A 27238-nucleotide genomic window follows, 5' to 3' on the forward strand; every position below is an offset into this window, starting at 1 on the left:
TTCTCGACGAGCTTCTGTTCATCTTAACGATGCCAAATTCCTGACCTCTGACACACTTCAAGTGTGTAGAGCATGTAACATTGGCATAACCGAAATGATGGACTTCTTGTCGTTGGAAAGGGAGCACATGCAGCATGGCCTTTTTCCTGATGTTATGCCAAATTACACACTGCAGTGCAGCCTGACATATGACGAGACCGTCTGCAGAACTCTGATTGGGTGCAATATAAAGAGCAGTGAATTCTTGAAGCTCGAGCAGACGTGCCTGGCTGATGTATTGATAGAGGAGTCAGGTGGTGAGAAATACAGGAGTGGAGGTGACATGAGTAATGCTGCATTAGCACCAAACACTCAGGAGGACAAGGACAAGGTCGTTACCGAAAACAAGGTTTGAAATGACTGAGACGCTGACTTGCTATAGCTGCAGTAGACTGATTCATACAATGTAGCTGCTACAGTTACTGAATTTGTTACAATAAGATCAAACAAACATGTTTGTTTTTAGAATTTTTGATATTATAGTATTTAATTAAATAATAATAAATGAATTAATTAGGCATTACGTTTTGCAGGGCACTAAAGCATCAATCTGCAGAATGCGTGCATGTATATGAATACAAGTTTTGTATCACAAAGTCGATTCTCTCTTTATGTATAGATTGAAGTCACACAAGATGAAGATGTTGTTGACAAACACTCAAAACCAGGTAATTAATTAATTAATTAACTAATTGATAATATAGTTTGTTGTCAAGCTGACTGGGGTCTGGGTTTATAATTGTGGTGATACTAATTATAGAAGAAGCAGTTTCTGTACAGGACACCAAGACGACTACCAATTTGCCACAGGACAACAATGTGGATTTAGATTTTCTGTTGAAACGGGAAAGACAACGCGAGAAAGACTTGGTTGTTGAAAAAGATACACAAATTGAGAAAGTAGTGACAGAAGCTGGAGAGGTGGCAACATAGCAGTTGAATTATTATTCTCTTACATTCCCTTGATTATTTGTTGAATTCAGGATGACGCAGCTGATGATAGTTTGAAGCCTTACAAAACTGATCTTGATTACCTCGATGACAATATACAGGTAATTGGGTTGACTTCTTGTTGTATTGTCTGTATTAAAGGGACACAATGATACAATTTGTTTTATTTGTACAACACTTAACACTAATTTTTTATTAGAGTTGCACTGATAATCAAATTTATCGGTTATCGGCTGATATAGGCATATTGGTTTTATATTGGAATCGATAAATCTTGTGTAGGTGTGCACCGATAGGTTGAGTATACGTAGTTAGTCTGCTAGGGCCACGTGAGTTGCATGCATGTTGGCGAAGAAACACAAGTCCTCCATTTGGGAGCATATTGAAGTGGCTGAGGACACAAGATTTGTGTGCCACTTGAACATCAGTGCCTATAAAATATAATTATATCAAGTATAAATATAATTATATCAGATATCGGTATCGGCTTTTTGCTTGGATATCAGTTATCGATATATCGGTCAAACACTCATATCGGTGCAACTCTATTATAGTCTTATTAATTAAACAAATAATTAAAGAACAATTTCCTTTAGTTTGTAGTCAAATGTGTGCATAATATCATGAAGCGACTGAAATTAGTACAGTAGCTTCTAGTATGCTGATTATATTGTGTGCATTACTGTCTGTGCTAGAAATTTACGTGTGTATAAAGTTATGCATTTTGGCCAATTTTATTTTGTTTAGGAAGAATTATGCTACTGTATTTCCACGCATTTAGCTGCATGCCGGTTTAAGCTGGGGATTACCAGGGTGCCGGTATACCCTGGGGTATACTGGCACCAGGGTTTACCGGCATGCCCGAGAAAGAAAGGTGATTTGACCAACCTCCCTATAGACTGGACCCACAGATCTATGCTGCATCCATTCTTAGATATTGATTGAATGAACACAAATAAGCACTAGGACATATACTTTTTCATCTAGATGTAGTATAATCAACCCTCTAGTGTTTGATTTCCTCTGTGTTCATTCTCCTCTTCTTCATTGTCTTCCTCTCTTCCTTATCTGTCAGCCCTGTGTGTTCTTCTGCTTGTTCAAACTAATCCTGTATGCACTAACGAGACACTCTACATTCCCTGGCGACTTTCGTTTTGTTTCCACCGAGCTCATTGTACTTGCGTAGTACCGCTAGCTTTTTTGATTGTGTATGATCTTCTGCATGCCACACTGCAATGATCCATTCTCGATATCTTCTGGCTGTTCGACTTTCTCTTTTCTAGCTGGGCTTCGGGGAAACTGCATTCTCTAGGTTAATGAATTGAATTACGGCGCATGTGCAGTAGAATTACCACGCATGTGTAATTGCTCCCTCGCACTATACGGGCATGCCGGTATTATTACCAGAATCCGACAAGCAAGTTTCTGGTAATCCCCGGATGCAGCTAAATGCAAGGAAATACGATATACTTATGTGGTTTGATCATAGTACAAAGTTATCACAGGTTAAAAGTGTGTAATGCACACGTACAGCGTGACGGATTTGTACATTAGCAAATGTTGTTACCATGACTCGAGTGGTACCATCCAAACAATTGGTCTGACTGCTATGAGTTTGTACACTTATGTGTCATGTTATGTACGGTTGCATGGTCAAAATTAGAATATTTAATGTGCTGGAAAAGGAGGAGGAGGAATGAACGTCAGGTTAGGTTAATACACGCTCAACGCATTGAATTTTGGCTTTGTAATCTATTGTTATGACTAGATAAGCCATTAGACAATACATCGTATTGATAATTTAAATTTGAAGTCAACCATAACACTGTGCTGCTGATGTAGATTAGTATAACATTTAATTAATTAAATAATTATGGGTTTGGAATAGTACTACTATTATACCTTCATTTTTCTTGCAGTGGGTTGCTCAGAAGCTGAAGCTGAAACAAATGGATTCTCGTTTGGAGATTGAGGTATGAATGTGTTGACATTTCTCAGAGTCTGCTGACACAAATATCTACTGTATTTGTTCAGGAGCAAATGGGTGATGAAATTCACGACACAAGAACTATTCGTTTAAAGGTAATCGTGCAGTTTACTCATATATGTAGTGACTTAAGTATTAATGAGATGATTTCCCATGTAGAGGGAAGCACAATCGAAGTTGAAAGTGCTAGAGAACAAGTGTGCACGCCGGCTTGCTGTGAGACACTTTTTCGAAATTTTCTGGGCTTGTGGAAATTTTTGTATTGTAGATGACGAAGCAAACTGGTACTTGGGTGCCACGTTTAGAACGTATGATCAGCTCTCGAAAACTGTGTGAATTTGAGAAAAAGGTTTTGCTTACTTTGATCAGCAACACTATTCAGCCAAACAAGGTGGTTTCACGTCACTCAAATTTTCATGATTAGATGATTTTGTGTTATAGTTAGTTTTGTTTTACAGATCATGCTGTATCTTGACTATCATGGCGGTCAACATGGTTTCAAAGTAGGAGATTTGCTTCGACTTTTCTGCTCTGATTTGGCTACTCAGATCAAAAGTCGAGTGTATTTCTACAAAACGGCATCATTAGTACGTGAAGGCATGATCATTGTTCATGCGTCTGGCTTGTCGGGTGATCCAACCGGAGCCAAAGTTGAAATCGATCGACGCATGCTCGATTTTTGCGTTGGTCTTGATACCGAGTTTTCTGAAATTGTTGAAGGCTCTCATCTCTATTATCCCAAAACAAAGTTTGAATCGGTGATCGTGAGTCAGGAGCAGAAGGATCTTATTATGAGCACCGTTAGCAATTTTGAGTCATACAAAATCTGTCGCAAACGGTTTGGTTTGGATGACGCTATTACGTACGGTGCAGGTATGGTCATGTTGTTTCACGGTCCACCTGGAACTGGAAAAACCATGATGGCCAATGCTCTTGCCAACAAGCTTGAAAAGAAAGTGCTGCTCATTAATTTTCCTAGTCTCGGTTCAATGACGGCTGGCGAGAATTTCAAATTTATATTTCGAGAGGCAAAGATCAATGATGCCATTCTGTTCTTTGACGAATGCGAAGGCATCTTTGAAACGAGAGAGAAAGGGGGTCACGACATCAACATGTTACTGACGGAGATTGAACGTCACGATGGTCTCATTATCTTGGCAACAAACAGGCCATATGATCTAGATGAGGCAATGCATAGGCGAATTATGCTTGCCATTGAATTTCGCAAACCAGACCATCTTCTAAGAAGAAGCATTTGGGAGTCACACATTCCAGAATTGATGCCACTGGCAGAGAATGTTAATACAGTAAAGACTGTTACACTAACTCTCTAGTAGTTTAGACGGTAATGTGGTTATTGCTTGGATGCAGACTGAGTTGGCTTTGAAGTTTGAGCTCAGTGGTGGGTTCATTAAGAATGCTGTGCTGTCTGCTCTCTCACTGGCTGTATCTCGAGATGGTAATAGCCCAGTCGTGCGGCAAGACGACTTGCTGCAAGGTGCCATCTTCCAGCTGAGAGGTCATCTCAGAATGAAGGCACGAAGTTGTTGGGAATGCTAGAGAATTGAATGCGTTAAGTTAACATACTTTCTATATAGGAATTTGATCGACGTGTCGTTCCTGTATGTGGACTAGATGAAGTACTGGTAGATGACGATTTGGCGAAGTCGTTGCGAGAGCTTGTATCATTTGAAAAAGCCAGGTATAGTCAGAACGAACACACAACTTGAAATTCATGTATATTTGTCTCAAACTCTATCTTGCTGTTGGCAGATCAGTCTTGTTTGGACAATGGGGATTTGGCAAGCGAATGATGGAGGTTGATTTCAATTTGTTGTGTTTACTGTGTGTGCATTTTTGCAGTACAATGTTAGTCTGATTTCTGTCAAACACATTTTTAATTTTATTGACAATTATGTTTGATGCTTATCGATGCCTTGTTGTCTGTGATGTGATGTTTGAATTATAGGGTGTGACTGCTTTGTTTCATGGTCTCCCTGGCACTGGCAAATCGCTAGCTGCTGAAGCAGTCGGATATGAAGTTGGCCGTGCTCTAAAAGTATGTAAACAGTGCTCGTTCTTTTATCGTTTGTTTAGATCTAGAGGTAATTGTTAGGTGGTAAACAGTGGAGAGCTGTTGAGCAAATGGGTTGGAGAAAGTACCAAGAATATCGATGCCATTTTTGAAGATGGACGCGACTCTGATGCTATACTTGTATTTGATGAAGCCGAAGGTCTCTTTGGGACAAGAACTGAAATGAGGTAGTTGAAATCAGTTCGGCTACTGTCTTTGTTCTAAGACTGTGACTTGTTAGCTCGTCTACTGACCGATATGCCAACGTCGACGTCAGTGTTTTGTTGTATCATATTGAGCGCTATCCAGGCATCGTCATACTCACTACGAATCTCATCGACAACATCGACAAAGCCTTTTTCAGACGCCTGAAATTTATTCTTCACTTTAGAACTCCATCACGCTCTCTGCGACGTGATTTGTGGAAGGTAATGTCAACCCATTAATCTAGAGTACACCTTGCTTGTTGTGTAGTTAAGTCATGTGACCATAGCTAAGTGTTCATGTGACCTAACTCACAATGTCTCATTCTTGACGCCAAGTAAGATACAACATCTAAAGGCAGGCCTGGGTCATGTGACTATAGCTAAGTGATCATGTGACCTAACCACACAACATTGTTGAAATTTGGACAGATAATTAATTTAGTACTTACATTTGCTTGTTTTTAGCTTCTCATACCTTCGGAGGCTCCCATTGCTGACGACATTGATTTTGAAGAGCTAAGCTATTTCGAGATGAATGGTGGTGATGTGAAAAGTGCCGTCTTTAGAGCCGCATCACGAGCTGCTCTCAGGGCTGATGACACTCGGAAAATTACCATGAAAGATTTGCAAGAAGCTGCCAAAGAAGAACTAAACAAGACTTCAGGAAGACCAGGGTTTCGTCGTCAGGACTCTCAGCAGACAGCAATGTACAGTTGAGGCAGAATTATTCAAAGACAATGTTTGTATTCAAGCAGTGGAGCAGGCTTTTACGTTTTTATTGTATGAAATTTAGCTGAGACATGTTGTCTTACTGATTTTGTTTAGTGCAGGTGCAGCAAACTTGAGTTGTTTCTATTATTTTGCAAATGAGAATGTCTATCTTGTAGCAGTTAAAGTGGATTAGAGTTGTACCGTTTGCTTTATTCATTTCTAACTAAATATTCAACGCATGGTTTGTTTGCGTGTGCGTGGTCCGTCCAAAGTGTTCGCTCTTTTATACGGGGCTTATTATACGGGCTCTAAAGAGTGAATCTGAACGAGGTTGGTGATGTTATTTCTTTGTGCTGCGTTGTGATTCTGTTTCTATATAACTGAAATATTACAAGAATTTAACTAGCGATGCGCTAGAATCGTGTTCAAGAATATCAACAAACTTGCCAACAAATCAACAAATGACCTCGAAAAAGCGGCTCTAGACGTAATTTAGTGATTTATTTCGACACTTCCAGTATCTCGACTAAAATTGCTTTGTATTTCCTTACTACTTAGCTTGATTTGAGAGGAAACGGTTTACCAATATTGCCAGATGGAGCCTCCAGAGGTCAAACATTCTAAGTACGTTTTGTAATTCCAGTAAACTTGTGGATACATCATAAGGCGAGCCTGCTTTCTAAAAGTTGAAAGGACCAGTTGTACTACAAGTACAGAAGGTTAGGAATGTTGCAACACCTAGGGTAGCCTCGAACTTCCAGACCAGAGAGCGCGCGAACTCTAGTCTAGTCTGGACCAAGTGGATACTAAACTGATTTCGAAAATAGCCTTCTAAGCCAATCAGCTCCTACAATCCAAAATCTCGGTTGTAAATTCTGATTGGCTTAGCAATAATTGGTTGTGCTAACTGCACTAGCACTGATTACGAGCGTGTGAAATCCTTGTGGCGCTTAAGTGCAAGCACGCGTCATACACATGTCTAAAAACGCGTTCCGGGTGACATTCTGGCGTCTGCGACACTGGGAATTGCGTCACTGCATCCTGAACAGCGAATAACGGTGGAGTACCTTCTGAATGGACGAGATGTATTCGCTATATTTCCGACTGGTTTTGGAAAGTCTGCTATCATCCAATGCTGATTGCGCGCGTGTGAAATTCTCGTGGGCGGCTAAGTGCACGCGAGAGCCGTGATGAAGACTCTGGTGCACGCACACATCTTACTTTTAGTTTCAGCTGCAGTTCTTTGATATTTTCAAGCTTGCGGTGACAGGGCATGCACAGCAGCGTCGCTAGACCATCACCTTTTGACAACTGGTCGAGCGGTAGTCTCGCCAGTCGAGCGGTTAGACTAGCTAGCGGTCTGCCAAAGAATCAAAGAGTCGTGGTTTTATGGTCCACCAAAATATCGCCGCAAACACGGCAGACGTTTCTACTTTGTTCGTGAGATCTCATGGCATTTACAAATGATATGTTGATCTAGGTAAAGCGATCTTACGCTGTTAGACTACCATTTAGCATCGCTTTTGATAAATACTTCCGAAATCATTCTAAAAGTATTGACTTGGTCCAGACTAGAGTTCGCGCGCTTTGCGCGCTCTCTGGTCTGGAAGTTCGAGGCTACACCTAGGGCCAGAACCATATATATACGGCTCTGCCTAGGGCCAGAGCCATATATATATATGGCTCTGCCTAGGGCTGCTCTATAGAAAATTTTTGTGCGACTCGCATGCGATGAGGGCCGACTCGCACATGCGTAGCTCATTTACATACTTGAGACCTCATTCCCATGCGGAACGTACGGATATTCGCATGCGGAACGCACGAGAATCGCATGCACGGGGTTATGGCACGAGCATTCGCCTAGAGACATGATTGAGAACCATTTGACCGCGATTTCTTTGATTTCTGATTATATTTCTAGCCAATTATTTGACATTCGCACTCTACCTGAGCAAAAACGCAGTCTAGAAATGTTTTCCACAAGAACTTGCCTTCTTCGTAATTACGCTGTGGTTGTCAGTCTGCATTTTCACTTGAGTTCTGATTTTTCTCTTGCTCAGGTTGTGAATCACTATCATGAGCGACCTCAGCAGTAAGCCTATATTTGAGGAGATTTCATCGTTGTCTAATAAAGCAGTTGCAGTAACACAGACAAGAAAGACAAAACTCTTGTCTGGATACCTGTAGGTTTTTTCGAATCTTCTCCAAAAGCCGCAGTCCCAGCTCCATCTTATTTCTAGCGTAAAGAATCTATCGAATTTTCTGTTTTGAGGTGGTTTAGGTGACCATGCAGTGTGGTAACAGCTACTGGAGCTGGAGTGACAAACTACCTTTTCTGTAGGGACACGTTCTTTGACTAGTATTGTCGCTGGACTGTGAAGCCATAGTCGATCCTCCTGCACCCGGCGACGCTACACCGCCAAAACAGCTAGACCGTTGAACTGCCGGTTGAGTCCTTGAGTGACCGCGTAGGTGAACAGTGCTTGATGGTGATTGGCTACAGCGAAGGTTCCCGTTCAGCTCCGTCTTTCGAGCTGACGCCGATTGGTTCATTTCTTAATCCAGCATGGATGTTGCAGAACGGTCACATATTGTGAGCCTCTGGGTGGTAGCTGATTAGTCTATAAACGCGCTAATTGCTAGTCTACGGTCGATAAATACCGCCCTTGGTGGAGCCTGCGGTTCTGCTGTTTTCTTTGAACTTAAACTTATCCGTGTGTACATACCTGCTGTACAGTACGAATAGTTGGGAAATCCGAACTCAGTGAGCTACGAGTGTCTAGTAACGATGTTACTTCGTGGGTCTTCGTACTAGAGGTCTATCCGAAGCGGTGTACGTAGATCTAGGAGGTGTTGCAACACTTGCAGAACTCGTACTAGCGGATCGCATCTCTACATGCGGAACTCGTGATTGCGCATTGGGAGCTAGAGCCTTCACATGCGAAATTGCAATTCGCATGCGATTTGCATCGAAACCTTCTAGAGTGTTGCGGAATTCATGCGAACGCATCACCTTCGCATGCGGAACTCGTGCGTAACGCATTGGAGCTAGTCTCCGCATGCGAAATCGGCCAATTCGCATGCGTAAACGACATTCGCAAGATACTCGCATGTGAATCTTAGGCGATCGCATGAAGATTTTCTATAGGGTGGTGCAGACTGCAGTCACTCACCAAGACTTCTGAGACTTCAGTTGACGAATGGCTTGCAGTACTGTAGAACTTGTTTCTATTCCACAACTCAGGTATTGCCCAATGGTTAATCAAGTTTTAAACTTTCAGTCAAGTAAGAGTTATTTCAGCTTGTCTTTGGCTCCTAGCTGGGACAAAAGACTGAATTCGAACGACGTTCAGATTGTGAAGGGATTCGTTATGCTTCGACCGTCTGATATATCTGTATTGGGAGGTCGTGTTGAGAAGTTGGCATCCAAGTGGGAGCTGACGCAAGTGCAGTGCTATCTGTTGTGCTACCACTGTACATTGATCTGATATGAATATATCACAGACTCTAGCGAAACACACTAGACAGAACATTGATCGAGGAAGAAGGTTCTCCTGCATTTGTGCCATTTGGAAAGGTATGGCGACTCCGAGGGAGCTAGATGATTATTGTTATTATGAGACGATTGTTGTTACTATGACACTCGTACTGTTTCTGCTTTTTAGAAAATACCGGGAGACGACAAGGCTGTATCGAGCAAGAGAAACCAGTACTGCTTGTCACTTATTTGTATACTAATAAAAGGAGTATGTATGTGTGCTCCAAATGTCTGCTTGGTGTAAGTGCCCCGTAGTCTTTTGCACAGCCCCTCTTAACGCGCGTGCGAGGAGCGAAGAGGGGGCCGTGCCCGCACAGAGGGTCTGGCAGATAATTGGGAACGGATAAGGAGTTACTAACGTCTGACGTTTCTCTTTAGCCCGCGTAGCACGCGCCTGCCTCGGGTGATGGCTAGCTATTATGTCACTCTACACGCTGTGAAGCTGAGACGTCATACATGGCGCATGTGCATTGTTTCATCGTAGAGTGTAGCAGATCATGTAGTTCACTACTAGAAGGATACAGTACAGAGACTGAGGAGATCGAAAAGTAACAGTAGGTTATTTCCTCATACAAGGGTACTAAAAAATTAGGAGCTTGAGATTCAGATGGCAAGCCAGCGCAGATTCGAATGGCATTCAAATGGTCAAGGTGACGTACGTTGTATTGGTGGTAAGAGTTGACCCTACTTTAGCGGTCCATAGCCCCTAGACTCACAGGCTAAAAGGTACGTGATGACGATCATACACGAGTTGACCTAGTCTCTTGCACTAGAGTTGACCCTGTACTAAACGACTAGACTCACCAGACCCAGGAAGTTTCGCAGTTATGAATCACGAGGTGAAACTTGCATGATACACAATGAATCTCTGCACGTCTAATATATAAGTAGGAGCCATAGGTCGATCTTAAGCCTGGTTCACAGTACGACGCTGACGCTGATGCTGACGCTGACGCTGATGCTGACGCTGGAATAGAAATGAATCCTATTTCAGCGTCAGCGTCAACATCAAAGGATGCCGCCTGCGTCAGGCGGTGTCTTTGACGCTCACCTGAGCGTCAGCGTCAATACTGTGAACTGGGCTTTAGCTATACAGCAAGTGCGCTACTAGAGAGTTTTTATCGCTATCAGAGTATCTACAATGGATTCTACTCCTATAAAAGTCATTGAATCAGTCTTCATTTCTTGTTGTCGGATTTGTTCTACAGTTGTTGATCAGTGGGAACAACGCTTTGTAGTTTGTGGTCTATTTGCCTTACCTGATGTGACTGAATCATGTGCTGTTGTTCTCAATGAATCACTTAAATACTTTAAAGAAATTTCAGATTTCATTTGTTTCTCTTGCTATGAGCTAGTTTGTGCTCGCAATAACTACCACTTTGAGTACAAGAAAATTCAGGAAGTATTGAAGGAGATGCAGCAAAGAACCCACCAGAATGTTATGTCTTCAAACAGTCGAGTCAAGCGAGGAAGAAAGCAAGAATATCCATCACAGTTGCAAACACAAAAAAGACCACCGGTGACTCCCACAAATGAAAAGGTTGTGCTCGAAGTCTGTCTTTTGCATCTGACATCAGACATCAGACTACATTAAACCCACCAGCATCAGCGACAGCATCGTTTGCAAGTCCTATGTTTCTGGTACCTTAGATCTACACAGCCCACAACCTTTGGCAATCATTCTCCACATTACCCCTACAAACCGTACAGCTCATTCAATCTTTTCTGTTCATCCCGGTGAAGATCGCAAAAGTAGCAAAATGGGAATGGTAGAGGTTGTAATACACAAAGATAGGGCAGTAACAAAAGTGATTCCAGATTCACTGAGGGGTTTGACCAAGGAGCTGGCTTACACAGGATTTGCTGCATCTGCCAGTCTCGCTAGTCGAGCAGTTAGAGTAGCTAGCAGTCTGCTGAAGAATCAAAGAGTCGTCGTTTCATGCCGTCCACCAAGATATCGCCGCAAACATGGCAGACGTCTCTTCTTTATTCGTGAGATCTCATGCCATTTACAAATGATATGTTGATCTAGGTAAAACGATCCTACGCTTTTAGACTACCATTTAGCATCGCTCTTGATAAGTACTTCCGAAATCATTTTAATATCGACCTGGTCCAGACTAGAGTTCGCGCGCTCTCTGGTCTGGAAATTCGAGGCTATAGGGTACCTAGCATAACCAATTACTGCTAAACCAATCAGAATTTACAACCGACATTCCGGTTTTATGGAGCTGATTGGCTTAGAAGGCTATTGCCGAAATTATTTTGTATCGACTTGGTCCAGACTAGAGTTCCGTGCACTTAGCTTCGTACCCAGGCCCTCTTGCGCACCCGGAGGAGAGGGCCTGGTACACGTTGTATTCGCATGCGCGCATAAATTAGAAGGAAATCGTGGTAATGTATGCAAGCATGCGGAACTCACGTTGTCTAGAATCTTGAGTCGATAATGTCGCGCGCAATCCACAGTGAAACAACTTCCGTGTTCAGTAGTGATGAAGTCCTAGATCTAGACCCAAGGTCAAGTGATTCAATTAGATGCTGTCTAGCTATAGTATTGACCTTGTTTATTGTGGCAGTTGTTTGGAGTGTCGCGTTTGTCTTTCCGCAATGTCTACTCGTACTGCAGTCAGGCGGTTTATAGTGCATGTTTGCGTACCGAGGACTGCAGCAGAAGTTGCAGCTTATTTTGGGGATTTCTATCTCTATGACAGACGCTCTTCCACAACATTACCGTATTACCGTATCCTACTGTATTGATTTACTGTATCGATTTACCGTATCCTATAGCTAAGAAGACAGACGAACACGTCGTTTCCGTTGTAGATGTGCTCTAGGACAACACACTGCTGCTCCTTCAGCTCTACATTACACAGCTTAGGCTTGCCTAGAGCGTAGTGCAACGCCATATCAAAACCAGAAGCTCTGCCTTCATCCACCATTTGCCAAATTGGGTCTCATTGCGCCCGACATTATCAGCCCAAGATTCTAAACAACGTCGGTTCCGCATGCGTGCACACATTACACCACGATTTCTTCTAATTTATGCGTGCATGCGAATACAACGTGTACGAGGCTAGTGGCTGGGATGGACGACGCAGTTGACTTCTTGCAGACGGTCAAGGCCGGCTTTCCGGACATTCTTGCTGTTTTGTCTGATGTGGAGATACGTGTTTTGGATTCACGTGCCGATGAGCCGTTTGATGCCGGAAGTGTGAACACTGAGTTCGTGCAGGCGGCCGAAGCTTGTTTTGTGTCATCACACACCGTGATGATGGCTAGGAGCATGCTGAGAGAAGCACTGGTTGGACCAAGTACTAAAGGGAAGGAGTTAGACATTGCAAAGCAGGAAAAACTGATTGAAGCAACTACGAAAGTGAGTCGTGTTCAACTAGAAAGGATAAATTGAGTTAATTATGACCTGAACCTGAATTTTGGCTATACCCATTACGACACACACACACACACACACACACACACACACACACACACACACACACACACACACACACACACACACACACACACACACACACATACACACACACACACACACACACACACACACACACACACACACATACACACACACACACACACACACACACACACACACACACACACACATACACACACACACACACACACACACACACACACACACACACACACACACACACACACACACCACGTACATGGATGCGCGCACACACAGCATGCTTGCATTTGACTTTCTAAATCAATGATTTTTCTGTTGAAAGTTTTTTTTAATGTCAACTTAATTAAGTACTATTTTAATCTATAATTCTCAGTGGCGGAGGAGTTGGGGCTGAGGAGGCTCGGGCACCACCAACTTTGAGCACAACCTCTTTTTTTGTAAGCAACAGTACTCTTGTAGTTCATGTACTCTGATGTCCTTCATGCCCCACCCCACCACCCCGACTTGCGAGTCACTTCGCTGCCCTTGATTCTGACGAGAACAGGATGCATGAAACACTATGTCATGTTTAGTTCAGTTGTGACAAAGATGTGTGACAATTAGCCTGATGCAAACTAGAGTAGTTGCATTCAGGGTGTACACTAACTTGCACCTATTGCTAACATGCCAATTTGCATGACTAAATGATGATATTCCTACACAAGAGATCATGTGCATTTGATAGGACGTTGTAGCACAACACCACTCTAAAGGATGGTTCACAATATGCGACGAAGAGCTGTCTGTCAAACTACATCAAAGGTATCGCTCAAGACGGACAGATTGCTTTTGACGGACAGATAGAATCGATTCTATTTTTCCGGCACAAGGGAAGTTGGCATACTGCAACAGGAAATGATTAGGTACTGTACCCAATCAGCGAAGCACAAAACGAGAATGATGTAATCATGGAGTACGGGAATGGTTTAGTTATCAGTACGGAATGTACACTTATTAGGTACTGTAAACACCACTGAGAGCTGTCTGTCACGATTGGTCACGCCTTCGTTGCATATTGTGAACCAGCCTTTAGTCACAGCAAAAGCATACAACTTTGTATAAACTGATATAGTAAGTGTTTTGACATTCCTTCGTTTCTTTTGTTATTATTGTTTTGCTACTAATATGTATGTAGTGTACTGATGCATGTAGATTGCATTTCACCTGACCTCAATGTTTCATAGGTTTATGAGAGGATTAAAGTGATAATCGATGGACGGTTGGAGGCAACCAAGGAGGCTTATGGTGCTGTTGGTTTGCCACGAGTCATTCGATTGGCTCGTAGATACAAAATGAGTCCATCAGAGTCTGAGGTGTTGGTGTACTGCCTTGTCTGTTCTGTAGCTCGTTCTCAACGAGTTTCTGTTCATCTTAAAGATGCCAAATTCCTGACCTCTGACACACTTCAAGTGTGTAGAGCATGTAACATTGGCATAACCGAAATGATGGACTTCTTGTCGTTGGAAAGGGAGCACATGCAGCATGGCCTTTTTCCTGATGTTATGCCAAATTACACACTGCAGTGCAGCCTGACATATGACGAGACCATCTGCAGAACTCTGATTGGGTGCAATATAAAGAGCAGTGAATTCTTGAAGCTCGAGCAGACGTGCCTGGCTGATGTATTGATAGAGGAGTCAGGTGGTGAGAAATACAGGAGTGGAGGTGACATGAGTAATGCTGCATTAGCACCAAACACTCAGGAGGACAAGGACAAGGTCGTTACCGAAAACGAGGTTTGAAATGACTGAGACGTTGACTTGCTATAGCTGCAGTAGACTGATTCATACAATGTAGCTGCTACAGTTACTGAATTTGTTACAATAAGATCAAACAAACACGTTTGTTTTAAGAATTTTTGATATTATAGTAGTTAATTAAATAATAATAAATGAATTAATTAGGCATTACGTTTTGCAGGGCACTAAAGCATCAATCTGCAGAATGCGTGCATGTATATGAATACAAGTTTTGTATCACAAAGTCGATTCTCTCTTTATGCATAGACTGAAGTCACACAAGATGAAGATGTTATTGACAAACACACAAAACCAGGTAATTAATTAATTAATTAACTAATTGATAATATAGTTTGTTGTCAAGCTGACTGGGGTCTGGGTTTATAATTGTGGTGATATTAATTATAGAAGAAGCGGCTTCTGTACAGGACACCAAGACGACTACCAATTTGCCACAGGACAACAATGTGGATTTAGATTTTCTGTTGAAACGGGAAAGACAACGCGAGAAAGACTTGGTTGTTGAAAAAGATACACAAATTGAGAAAGTAGAGACAGAAGCTGGAGAGGTGGCAACATAGCAGTTGAATTATTATTCTCTTACATTCCCTTGATTATTTGTTGAATTCAGAATGACGCAGCTGATGATAGTTTGAAGCCTTACAAAACTGATCTTGATTATCTCGATGACAATATACAGGTAATTGGGTTGACTTCTAGTTGCATTGTCTGTAACAAAGGGACACAGTGATACAATTTGTTTTTATTCGTACAGCACTTAACACTAATTTTATTACAGTTGCACTGTTAATTGAATTATCGGTTATCGGCTGATATAGGCATATTGGTTTTATATCGGAATCGATAAATCTTGTGTAGGTGTGCACTGATAGGTTGAGTATACGTAGTCAGTCTTCTAGGGCCACGTGAGTTGCATGAATGTCGGCAAAGAAGCACAAGTCCTCCATTTGGGAGCATTTTGAGGTGGCTGAGGACGCAATATTTGTGTGTTACATGAACATCAGCGCGATTACCTATAAAATATAATTATATCAGATATCGGTATCGGCTTTTTGCTTGGATATCAGTTATTGATATATCATTCAAACACTCGTATCGGTGCAACTCTATTATAGTCTTATTAATTAAACAAATAATTAAAGAACAATTTCCTTTAGTTTGTAGTCAAATGTTGTGCATAATATCATGAAGTGACTGAAATTAGTAGCTTTTAGTATGCTGATCATATTGTGTGCATTAACGTATGTGCTAGAAATTTACGTGTGTATAAAGTTATGCATTTGGCCAATTTTATTTTGTTTAGGAAGAATTATGCTACTGTTTTTCCGCGCATTTAGAGCTGCATGCTGGTTTAAGCTGGGGATTACCAGAGTGCCGGTATACCCTGGGGTATACCTGCACCAGGGTATTCCTGCACTAGGGTATACCGGCATGCCAGGGAAAGAGAGGTATTTGACCAACCTTCCTATAGACTGGACCTATAGATCTATGCTGCATCTATTCTTAGATATTGATTGAACTAACATAAATAAGCACTAGGACATATGCTTTTCATCTAGATGTAGTATAATCAACCCTCTAGTGTCTGATTTTCTCTGTCTTCATTCTCTCCTCTTCTTTATCGTCTTCCTCTCTTCCTATCTGTCAGCCCTATGTGTTCTTCTGCTTGTTCAAACCTAATCCTGTACGCACTAACGAGACACTCCACATTCCCTGGCGACTTTCGTTTTGTTTTTCACCGAGCTTGTCGTACGTGTGTAGTACCGCTAGCTTTTTCGATTGTGTATGATCTTCTGCATGCCACACTGCAACGATCCATTCTCGATACCCTCTGGCTGTTCGACTTTTTTCTTTTCTGACTGGGCTTCAGGGAAGCTGCATTCTCTAGGTCAGCGAATCAAATTACGACGCGTGTGCAGTAGAATTACCACGCATGTGTAGTTGGTACCTCGCCCTTACCGGCACTTCCTTGCGCTATACGGGCATGCCGGTATTATTACCAGAGTCTGACAAGCAAGTTTTGGAAATACGGTATATTTATGTGTTTTAATCATAGTACAAAGTTATCACATGTTAAAAGTGTATAATGCACACGTACAGTGTGACGGATTTGTACATTAGCAAATGTTGTTACCATGACTTGAGTAGTACCATCCAAACAATTTAGTCTGACTGCTATGAGTTTGTACACTTACGTATCATGCTATGTACGGTTGCATGGTCTGGGTCAAAATAGAATTTATTTAATGTGCTGGAAAAGGAGGAGGAGGAATGAACGACAGGTTAGGGTAGTACACGCTCAACGTATTGAATTTTGGCTCTAATGTATTGTTATAACTAGATAAGCCATTAGACAATATATCGTTTTGATAATTTAAATTTTAAATCAATCATAACACTGTGCTGCTGATGTAGATTAGTATAACATTTAGTTAATTAAATAACTATGGGTTTGGCCTAGTACTATTATACCGTCATTTTTCTTGCAGTGGGTTGCTCAGAAGCTGAAGCTGAAACAAATGGATTCTCGTTTGGAGATTGAGGTATGAATGTGTTGACATTTCTCAGAGTCTGCTGACACAAATATCTACTGTATTTGTTTAGGAGCAAATGGGTGGTGAAATTCACGACACAAGAACTATTCGTTTAAAGGTAATCGTGCAGTTTACTCGTATATGTAGTGACTTAGGTATTAATGAGATGATTTCCCATGTAGAGGGAAGCACAATCGAAGTTGAAAGTGCTAGAGAACAAGTGTGCACGCCGGCTTGCTGTGAGACACTTTTTCAAAATTTTCTGGGCTTGTGGAAATTTTTGTATTGTAGATGACGAAGCAAACTGGTACTTGGGTGCCACGTTTAGAACGTATGATCAGCTCTCGAAAACTGTGTGAATTTGAGAAAAAGGTTTTGCTTACTTTGATCAGCAACACTATTCAGCCAAACAAGGTGGTTTCACGTCACTCAAATTTTCATGATTAGATGATTTGTGTTATAGTTAGTCTTGTTTTACAGATGCATATTAACTATCATGGTGGTCAACATAGTTTCATAGTAGGAGATTTGCTTCAACTTTTCTGCTCTGATTTGGCTACTCAGATCAAAAGTTGAGTGTATTTCTACAAAACGGCATCATTAGTACGTGAAGGCATGATCATTGTTCATGCGTCTGGCTTGTCGGGTGATCCAACTGGAGCCAGAGTTGAAATCGATCGACGCATGCTCGATTTTTGCGTTGGTCTTGATACCGAGTTTTCTGAAGTTGTTGAAGGCTCTCATCTCTATTATCCCAAAACAAAGTTTGAATCGGTGATCGTGAGTCAGGAGCAGAAGGATCTTATTATGAGCACCGTTAGCAATTTTGAGTCATACAAAATCTGTCGCAAACGGTTTGGTTTGGATGACGCTATTACGTACGGTGCAGGTATGGTCATGTTGTTTCACGGTCCACCTGGAACTGGAAAAACAATGATGGCCAATGCTCTTGCCAACAAGCTTGAAAAGAAAGTGCTGCTCATCAATTTTCCTAGTCTTGGTTCAATGATGGCCGGCGAGAATTTCAAATTTATATTTCGAGAGGCAAAGATCAATGATGCCATTCTGTTCTTTGACGAATGTGAAGGCATCTTTGAAACGAGAGCAAGAGGGGGTCGCAACATCAACATGTTGCTGACGGAGATTGAACGTCACGATGGTCTCATTATCTTGGCAACAAACAGGCCATATGATCTAGATGAGGCAATGAATAGGCGAATTATGCTTGCCATTGAATTTCGCAAACCAGACCATCTTCTAAGAAGAAGCATTTGGGAGTCACACATTCCAGAATTGATGCCACTGGCAGAGAATGTTAATACAGTAAAGACTGTTACACTAACTCTCTAGTAGTTTAGACGGTAATGTGGTTATTGCTTGGATGCAGACTGAGTTGGCTTTGAAGTTTGAGCTCAGTGGGGGGTTTATTAAGAATGCTGTGCTGTCTGCTCTCTCGCTGGCTGTATCTCGAGATGGTAATAGCCCGGTCGTGCGGCAAGACGACTTGCTGCAAGGTGCCATCTTCCAGCTGAGAGGTCATCTCAGAATGAAGGCACGAAGTTGTTGGGAATGCTAGAGAATTGAATACGTTAAGTTAACATACTTTCTATATAGGAATTTGATCGACGTGTCGTTCCTGTATGTGGACTAGATGAAGTACTGGTAGATGACGATTTGGCGAAGTCGCTGCGAGAGCTTGTATCATTTGAAAAAGCCAGGTATAGTCAGAACGAACACACAACTTGAAATTCATGTATATTTGTCTCAAACTCTATCTTGCTGTTGGCAGATCAGTCTTGTTTGGACAATGGGGATTTGGCAAGCGAATGATGGAGGTTGAGTTCAATTTGTTGTGTTTACTGTGTGTGCATTTTTGCAGTACAATGTTAGTCTGATTTCTGTCAAACACATCTTTAAATTTATTGACAATTATGTTTGATGCTTACCGATGCCTTGTTGTCTGTGATGTGATGTTTGTATTATAGGGTGTGACTGTTTTGTTTCATGGTCTCCCTGGCACTGGCAAATCGCTAGCTGCTGAAGCAGTCGGATATGAAGTTGGCCGTGCTCTAAAAGTATGTAAACAGTGCTCGTTCTTTTATCGTTTGTTTAGATCTAGAGGTAATTGTTAGGTGGTAAACAGTGGAGAGCTGTTGAGCAAATGGGTTGGAGAAAGTACCAAGAATATCGATGCCATTTTTGAAGACGGACGCGACTCTGATGCTATACTTGTATTTGATGAAGCCGAAGGTCTCTTTGGGACGAGAACTGAAATGAGGTAGTTGAAATCAGTTCGGCTTCTGTCATTTGTTCTAAGACTGTGACTTGTTAGCTCGTCTACTGACCGATATGCCAATATCGACGTCAGTGTTTTGTTGTATCATATTGAGCGCTATCCAGGCATTGTCATACTCATTACAAATCTCATCGACAACATCGACAAAGCCTTTTTCAGACGCCTGAAATTTATTCTTCACTTTAAAACTCCATCACGCTCTCTGCGACGTGATTTGTGGAAGGTAATGTCAACCCATTAATCTAGAGTACACCTTGCTTGTTGTGTAGTTAAGTCATGTGACCATAGCTAAGTGTTCATGTGACCTAACTCACAACATCTCACTCCTGACACCAAGTAAAATACAATATGTAAAGGCAGTCCTGGGTCATGTGACTATAGCTACTACAGTAAGTGGTCATGTGACCTAACAACACAACATTGCTGAAATTTGGACAGATAATGACAGGGTACGGTAGTACCCTGTATGTAGTGATTGCCTTGGTTTTGGAGCGTTGTGGGGTGTGGTCATCTTTTTGCACGCTTAGAAAACATAGTAAATGAAGACTAACATTTCTCAAAATCAACGAAATGAAATCTTTGTACGTCCTGTATTATATCCTATTTTGTTGTGGTCACTAATCATCTAATGACCTAGAAAACAGTTGCTAGCCTCGGAGGCCCATGCGCCAATTTTCTTCTTCTTCTTCTTCTTCTTCTTCTTCTTCTCCTCCACGGATATCTCTTTTTGTACATTACGTACGGCTGTGAAAATTGAGAAAATGCTTTAGAATTATCCGAACTCTATTCTTTTGGTGGCTAGAGAAACTGAAATCAATGTTAATTAAAAATTGTGTTTCTTTCAAGCAGATTTGATCCAATGACCGTCGTCAATGCTATTGCACCGTTCGGGCCAGTCACGGAGCAGTATTTGCGATTGCTTGTCTATGGCAACCAGAGACAATGGACAAAGAGCCAATTAGCTAAGCCAAACGCGTTTATGAAAGAGTTCATCACCAAAACTGTGTAATTCGATCATGTTTGCCATTGTCCGGTCTAGTCTGAAATTGTTTGCGATCTGTGTCGCACACAGGAGCAAATTGACAAATAATTACGTACACATAGCGTTGTATATGGGAACCCAACATTTGCAACACATGTCCTGTATGTGATAATCTTTGGCTTTGACTACTAAGCCAAGTTCTATTCCAACTGCTGTTGCATATTCAATTATACACGCACAGAAGAAAGAACAATGCAAAGGCACGAAAAATTAGGATCCGTATTCATGCAACGTGCACTAGGATACCATGGTACGGTACGTATACCCCGTAGACCTATAAACCACTTGAGTAAACTACCTCTGAATCATGTCTAATGAAAGCTGTTACATATAAACAGGTTTACTTAACACTAATGAAAACGCACTAAATCTTAGACATGCTTATAAAAGTCTTACAGGCTCTAATAAAGACATGTACACCCTAGCTATGTTGTGCTTTTGCACTCCTAAAAACTTACCAAACCAAAATTTTAAAAACTTTTTCTTTGAAAAAAGAAATAGATGTAGGGATTGTATAAAAAGTAACAGAAACAAGATCTATAGATAATATGAACCAAAGCCAGACATCATTAGTGAATCCTTGCAACCCCCACATTCCCTACATTTTACATTTTGGGGGTTGGAAGGATTCACTAATGATGTCTGGCTTTGGTTCATATTATCTATAGATCTTGTTTCTGTTACTTTTTATACAATCCCTACATCTATTTAATTATTTTTAAAGGAAAAGTTTTTAAAATTCTAGTTAATTTAGTACTTACATTTGCTTGTTTTTAGCTTCTCATACCTTTAGAGGCTCCCATTGCTGATGACATTGATTTTGAAGAGCTAAGCTATTTCGAGATGAATGGTGGTGATGTGAAAAGTGCCGTCTTTAGAGCCGCATCACGGGCTGCTCTCAGGTCTGATGACACTCGGAAAATTACCATGAAAGATTTGCAAGAAGCTGCCAAAGAAGAACTAAACAAGACTTCAGGAAGACCAGGGTTTCGTCGTCAGGACTCTCAGCAGACAGCAATGTACAGCTGAGGCAGAATTATCAAAGACAATGTTTATATTCAAGCAGTGGAGCAGCATTTTACGTTTTTATCGTATGAAATTTAGCTGAGACATGTTGTTTTACTGATTTTTTTAGTGCAGCTGCAGCAAACTCAAGTTTTTTCTATTAGTTTGCAAATGAGAATGTCTACCTTGTAGCAGTTAGAGTGGATTAGAGTTGTACCGTTTGTTCCATTCATTTCTAACTGTATATTCAACGCATGGTTTGTTTGCGTGCGCGTGGTCGTCCGTCCAACTTACACGTTGTTATACGGGGCTTATTATACGGGCTCTAAAGAGAATGAATCTTTCTGAACGAGGATGGTGATGTTGTTTCTTTGTGCTGCGTTGTGATTCTGTTTTATATATCTGAAATATTACAGGAATTTAACTAGCGATGCGCTAGAATCGTGTTCAAAAAATATCAACGAACTTGCCAACAAATCAACAAATGATCTCGAAAAAGCGGCTCTAGACGTAATTTGGTGGTTTATTTCGACACTTCCAGTATTCCGACTGAAATTGCTTTGTATTTCCTTACTACTTAGCTTGATTTGAGAGGAAACGGTTTACCGATATTGCCAGATGAAGCCTCCAGAGGTCAAACATTCAAAGTACGTTTTGTAATTCCAGTAAACTTGTGGATACATCATAAGGCGGGCTTGCTTTCTAAAAGTTGAAAGGACCAGTTGTACTACAAGTACAGAAGGTTAAGAATGTTGCAGCACCTAAGGCTGTTGCAGACTGCAGTCACTCACCAAGACTTCTGAGACTTCAGTTGACTGATGGCCATCTAACATGCAGTGCTGTAGAACTTGTTCCTATTCCACAACTCAGGTATTGCCCAACGGTTAATCAAGTTTAACTTTCAGTGAAGTAATAAGTTATTCCAGCTTGTCTTTGGCTCCTGGTACGAAAGTGAGACTGAATTCGAAGGACATTCAGATTGTGAAGGGATTCGTTATGCTTCGACCGTCTGATATATCTGTGTTAGGAGGTCGTGTTGAGAAGTTGGCATCCAAGTGGGAGCTGACGCAAGTGCAGTGCTATCTGTTGTGCTACCACTGTACATTGATCTGATATGAATATATCACAGAGTCTAGCGAAACACACTAGACAGAACATTGAGGAGGAAGAAGGCCCTCCTGCATTTGTGCCATTTGGAAAGGTATGGCGACTCCGAGGGAGCTAGATGATTATTGTTATTATGAGACGATTGTTGTTACTATGACACTCATACTGTTTCTGCTTTTTAGAAAATACCGGGAGACGACAAGGCTGTATCGAGCAAGGGAAAACCAGGTGCTGCTTGTCACTTATTTGTATACTAAAAAGGAGTATGTATGTGTGCTCCAAATGTCTGCTTGGTGTAGTCTTGCATATATAACCAGCCCCTCTCTTTAATGCTTCTGGCGAGGAAGGGTCTGATGATGTTTTTGATGTCACTGTGGAACGGACATCATCGAAACAACATTACTTGGCTGTCATACATCCAGGTTTCACAAACAGCGAAGACACTACTGAGTATAGTTCTCTTTGGTAATAGTATGGTGTGACAAATGGACCTGGTCTTTAACAAACCATCCGGTATTGAGTTCATCTGGCATTTGAGTTCACCCATGATTGGTGGAGTGGCAACACGGCAACTTCAAAGGAACTTTACTAGACCCTTCTCTGTCTGAGGTATGACAGGAGGGGGAGAAGCTGGCTGTGTGACATTGTACTTGGTGCTTGTTTTTGTACATAATGCTTCACTGTCTACTAATAGTGCAGAGATTAATTTTGTTGTTAGTAATGCTTGCTTTGAGTATTTGTCATCAGCAACTAATGGACTTTGAGCATATATATGTATCATTTCTTTGTTGTAAATCAGTGGCTAACTATTCGGTTAATTAAGTATATGGAAATTTATTTAGTTGTTGAGTGCCATTGTTCTTATTTTTAATGGTTATTGTAGGTAGGCAAGCTAAACCTTTTGATGTGAACAAGTCAAAGCAAGATGAATGCTCTGCTCGACCACGGATTGATGCAAGCAGCTTGGCCAGTGAGGATAGCAAACAAACACAGGTTTGTATACTCTCACAAGATTCAGTTTGTAGTAACCATTTAATGTGGTTAAAGAGAGGCTAGCTAGGTTATGCATGTTGTTATGGACACAGTTTCTCTTGAGTCTTGAATGCTGCCGTCTTGTTCACACAGATTGGTTTATTCTGACAGTTTGGGCTATTCCAGGTTGACTGGTTTGTGTAAGTGTCACTAAGACGAGCGAATCAAGCCAAACAGTGCTGTTTAACTTTATGATCCATCACAACTATGCACGTTGATCAAGTTAGGCTAGTTGCATAGTGACATTGCAATGTTTACAGGATAAGTGAGTGGGGTGCATGGATATGCATTGCACATGTAGCTTAACGACCAAAGAGTGAGTGGGTCTCACTTGATGATTATTTTATTCTTGCATTACAGTTGCCCTCTAAAGATGGGAATGTTGCTCGTCTGATTGAGATGGGATTTAGTTACGCTGATTCAATACGAGCACTTCAGAAGTCTAGAGGGGATCCTGAGACTGCTATTGACATTTTGACTATGGGTTCGTCAACAGTCACAAGAGAATCGCTGCACTCTGAGAAAGGGTTTAGTCGAAAGCAGCAACATGGTAAGGGTTGTATGTTTATACGTAGTCTCGTGTAGTCAGACCTTCCCCTTTTGTCATTTTTGGTGGGGAAGAGTTTAGAGGTTTCTGAAGTTGTTGTGTTGCTGCCTGACCGTTAAGTTGTCAACTAACAACTGGATCGGCTTGCCATGCCATGCAATGCTATCTTACGTATTTTTTCTGGAATGTAGCTAGACTTGTACCCACTCTTCCTCCTCGCGCATGCTCCACGTGTTTTGGCACGTGCTTTTTGTTCCACTTGCTAGGAGATGAGAGTGACATGGAGTACTCTCGATCATTTCAGGACAGAGATGGGAAGGGTCTAACAGAGATGAATGATCGTTGACAAGTAGTTATCTTCATTAGAGACAACAACCGGCTACCTTCCAGAGAAGATAGATGAGATAGGATTGTCTAGCATGGCTAGCTGATCCAGTAGGAATCTCAATAGACCCTTCCTCACTGGAGGAAAGGACAAGGGTTTAGCTACGTTTATACAGTAGTGAATGTACCTTGTAGTGTTGCTATTTAGCAGCATCTTGAATTTCTTTTTTTGCATGTATTTATCTTCTTTTATGGACATTTATTTATCTATCTGCTGTCTGTCTATTTGTTTGTTTATTTGTTCATTTGTGTGTCTGTTTATGTACATTCGGATCCGTCTTAGTACAGCATGTTTGTCTGCTAACCCATTACATGTCTAACCAAACATTTGTAAGAATTTTCATGTGTATTGTCAGGTAAGCAAAGGAGACCGTTTTCATCTCCTACCTTAGTTGAATATGACGTTAAAGATGTAGAAGAATTTGGTACCACAGACTACAGTAGAGGTGGACGAGGTAGTAGACCTATTTCTGGAGGTGGTCGAAGTCGAGGTAGAAGAGGTGGCTCTCAAGCAAGAGGAGGACATGCATATAGACACCCAAAACAAGAAATCGCGGCAAGCAATTCCACACAATTGACATATAACGATAGTTCTGATTACTACTTTGGAACTCATTCTGCTTCTGCATTACAACCAGCAGATCCAAAATTTGTAGACATCGGATCATTTCCTACCGCATACTATAACTCTCACAGGACAGGGAGGATCGATAGTCGAGGAAGTGAGAAACAAAGAAGAGGAAAATGGCAGGATTGCGATCATCCAAGTCAAGATTTAGCATCAGCTGTGGAAGGTTTGTCTCTGAACAAAGTACCGGCTTCACACAGCCTACATTCTAGTTCTGATAGAAGCAGTAAAGCAGGTAAATTTCCTGGACAACCAAAACCGAGTGCGGCTCTAGCAGAGGCTATTCAAATGCACAGAAAGTCTTCAAATTGACAAGCACTTGAGTAGCTATTTCTAAAACATCATAGATGACATACAATCAGAATCATACGGTCTAATTCAATCAGTAACGAAACCAGCTGTCACAAACAGAGATGTGTTGAACATCTAGATTTTGTGAGACATGGTTGATGTGTCTAAAAAGTGTGGTCAAAATTGTCATTGAGTTGAATGCTTGTTGCAAGGCAGAACTGACGCTAACATTACTTTGTGTGGCATTCAACAAATGCTACACGTCTTTGGGCAGTAGCACTGTATCATCTCGGCTTCTTCGGTCTCCTCAAAACACTTTTTAGCTAAATAGTGGCAGTTGTCATTGATGTCTTGACACTTTGTCTTATAACTTGGACCTGATTAGCATGAATTATTTTACAAACAGCAAGAAAGTTTTTGCTGAGGCTTACACTGGCAGCTATCTCCTGTCCATTCAACTGGGCAATGACAATTGCAAGATTCATCCAGCATCCCTCCTTGGGCACACACTCGATTACATGAACCTGTAGTGTTTACATTTCCTGACATTTTAGCAAAGCTAAGGAGTGGTCACCCCTAATTAATGTAACAACTCCCTCACCACATCTTCTTATTGACTCACAGAACTCCCAACCACGACCTGTTTCGTTTACAAAACACCATGGTTTTGCACTGCCATCAGGATTTCTGCAGTAGTTTGAGTCAAGTGACACGCCACTGGTGATACCATGAACGTGTCGGCCAGCCCATGGGCTACACACTTTTCCTGAACCCATGTAGCTGACTGTACCTTTATATGATGCTCCTCTGTCATTATAGCAGGTGATGTCTACAGAGTGTAACATTACACTCAACAAAAATTAATTAAACAATTAATGTTTAATACAGTTAATGTTATTTAGTTTTTTTGTTATTTTTTGCTGAATTACTAATAATAATCGAATGTTTAGTAGCCCGTAGTTAAATGTTTAGTATTAGTAAACTTACAATACAATAGATGGATATCATATTATTGTACCATAATTGTTCTGTTTCCGTTTTACCTTTGATTTCAGGAATCTGTGTTGGAGGGTGTGTGGTTGGACACAACCCACACGTGTCAGCACAGTAATCATTCATATAGTCTTTGTATTTGTAATGATTGCAATAGCCTGCATTTCTTCTTTCTTCGCAAAAACTTGTTTTGTCAAGATCACGACAAGCCTCTATGGGCCAGGAATTATGGAAAATGTATGTAGGCAATTGCTGTAGAAACTGACCTTGGCACGTGGGACCCGTGAATCCTTTTTCGCACACGCAGTTTGTGCACTGCTTATCAGGGCTTCCATTTGTGCACTTCTTATTGCACACTATGAGAAAATTTGTTGGGTGATAATTTATTATGTAGACATGACAGACATTGATTTGGTACCTTCGCATTGATCACCAGACCAGTTATAAGGACATTCGCATTCGCAGACTTGATTCAGTTTTCCTCCATTCTTGCATGGATGTAAGCATTCTAGAGAACATAAGCATACAGTACCATCAGGTGCCATTCTTTATTGGTTTTTTGATCTCCTGATATTGTTCAGGTATACTGGTCAATATACATACCACAAACGTTGCAGCTTTTCCGACAAGTTTCGAGC

The 27238-nt window shown here is 41.3% G+C and overlaps 4 protein-coding genes across 5 annotated transcripts in view; 3 read left to right on the forward strand and 1 right to left on the reverse strand.

The window, feature by feature from the left end:
- The window catches only part of LOC134186877 (uncharacterized), an 8469-nt gene extending 2285 nt beyond the window's left edge, over window positions 1-6184 (forward strand). Inside the window, exons 2-17 of one of the 2 annotated variants that reach the window (XM_062654954.1) lie at window positions 1-388; window positions 659-707; window positions 800-960; window positions 1023-1091; window positions 2910-2963; window positions 3025-3072; window positions 3137-3193; window positions 3246-3368; window positions 3436-4284; window positions 4349-4513; window positions 4576-4679; window positions 4751-4796; window positions 4947-5036; window positions 5094-5239; window positions 5293-5479; window positions 5723-6184. The exon at window positions 1-388 is cut by the window's left edge and continues 164 nt beyond it. In XM_062654954.1, coding sequence (XP_062510938.1) covers window positions 1-388; window positions 659-707; window positions 800-960; window positions 1023-1091; window positions 2910-2963; window positions 3025-3072; window positions 3137-3193; window positions 3246-3368; window positions 3436-4284; window positions 4349-4513; window positions 4576-4679; window positions 4751-4796; window positions 4947-5036; window positions 5094-5239; window positions 5293-5479; window positions 5723-5974 — 2788 coding nt within the window. In that variant the 3' untranslated portion in view covers window positions 5975-6184. The remainder of the gene's footprint in view (window positions 389-658; window positions 708-799; window positions 961-1022; window positions 1092-2909; window positions 2964-3024; window positions 3073-3136; window positions 3194-3245; window positions 3369-3435; window positions 4285-4348; window positions 4514-4575; window positions 4680-4750; window positions 4797-4946; window positions 5037-5093; window positions 5240-5292; window positions 5480-5722) is intronic. The other variant, XM_062654955.1, reaches the window with a different exon arrangement.
- Window positions 6185-12591: 6407 nt separating this feature from the next.
- LOC134187188 (uncharacterized) lies at window positions 12592-21840 on the forward strand. Its single transcript, XM_062655304.1, is given in 16 exon segments — window positions 12592-12879; window positions 14166-14717; window positions 15179-15289; window positions 15352-15420; window positions 17231-17284; window positions 17346-17393; window positions 17458-17514; window positions 17567-17692; window positions 17756-18598; window positions 18663-18827; window positions 18890-18993; window positions 19065-19110; window positions 19261-19350; window positions 19408-19553; window positions 19608-19794; window positions 21391-21840. Coding segments are annotated over 16 exon segments (3138 nt in total). The 3' UTR covers window positions 21643-21840.
- A 106-nt stretch (window positions 21841-21946) lies between these two features.
- LOC134187189 (tudor domain-containing protein 3-like) lies at window positions 21947-25628 on the forward strand. The gene is made up of 10 exons (XM_062655305.1): window positions 21947-21975; window positions 22035-22128; window positions 22200-22265; window positions 22328-22488; window positions 22545-22689; window positions 22748-22819; window positions 22908-22953; window positions 23609-23718; window positions 24118-24307; window positions 25045-25628. Exons 1-10 carry the CDS (start codon window positions 21953-21955, stop codon window positions 25626-25628), a joined length of 1491 nt encoding a protein of 496 aa, XP_062511289.1. The 5' UTR covers window positions 21947-21952.
- On the reverse strand, window positions 25606-27145 carry LOC134187190 (neurogenic locus notch homolog protein 1-like). Its single transcript, XM_062655307.1, has 6 exons — window positions 27019-27145; window positions 26867-26956; window positions 26651-26812; window positions 26209-26436; window positions 26039-26131; window positions 25606-25984 (listed from the first exon to the last, which is right to left on the reverse strand). Exons 1-6 carry the CDS (start codon window positions 27143-27145, stop codon window positions 25854-25856), a joined length of 831 nt encoding a protein of 276 aa, XP_062511291.1. The 3' UTR covers window positions 25606-25853.
- Window positions 27146-27238: the final 93 nt, after the last annotated feature.

The sequence above is a fragment of the Corticium candelabrum genome, chromosome 11 (genome assembly GCF_963422355.1).
Source record: "Corticium candelabrum chromosome 11, ooCorCand1.1, whole genome shotgun sequence".
NCBI lineage: Eukaryota > Metazoa > Porifera > Homoscleromorpha > Homosclerophorida > Plakinidae > Corticium > Corticium candelabrum.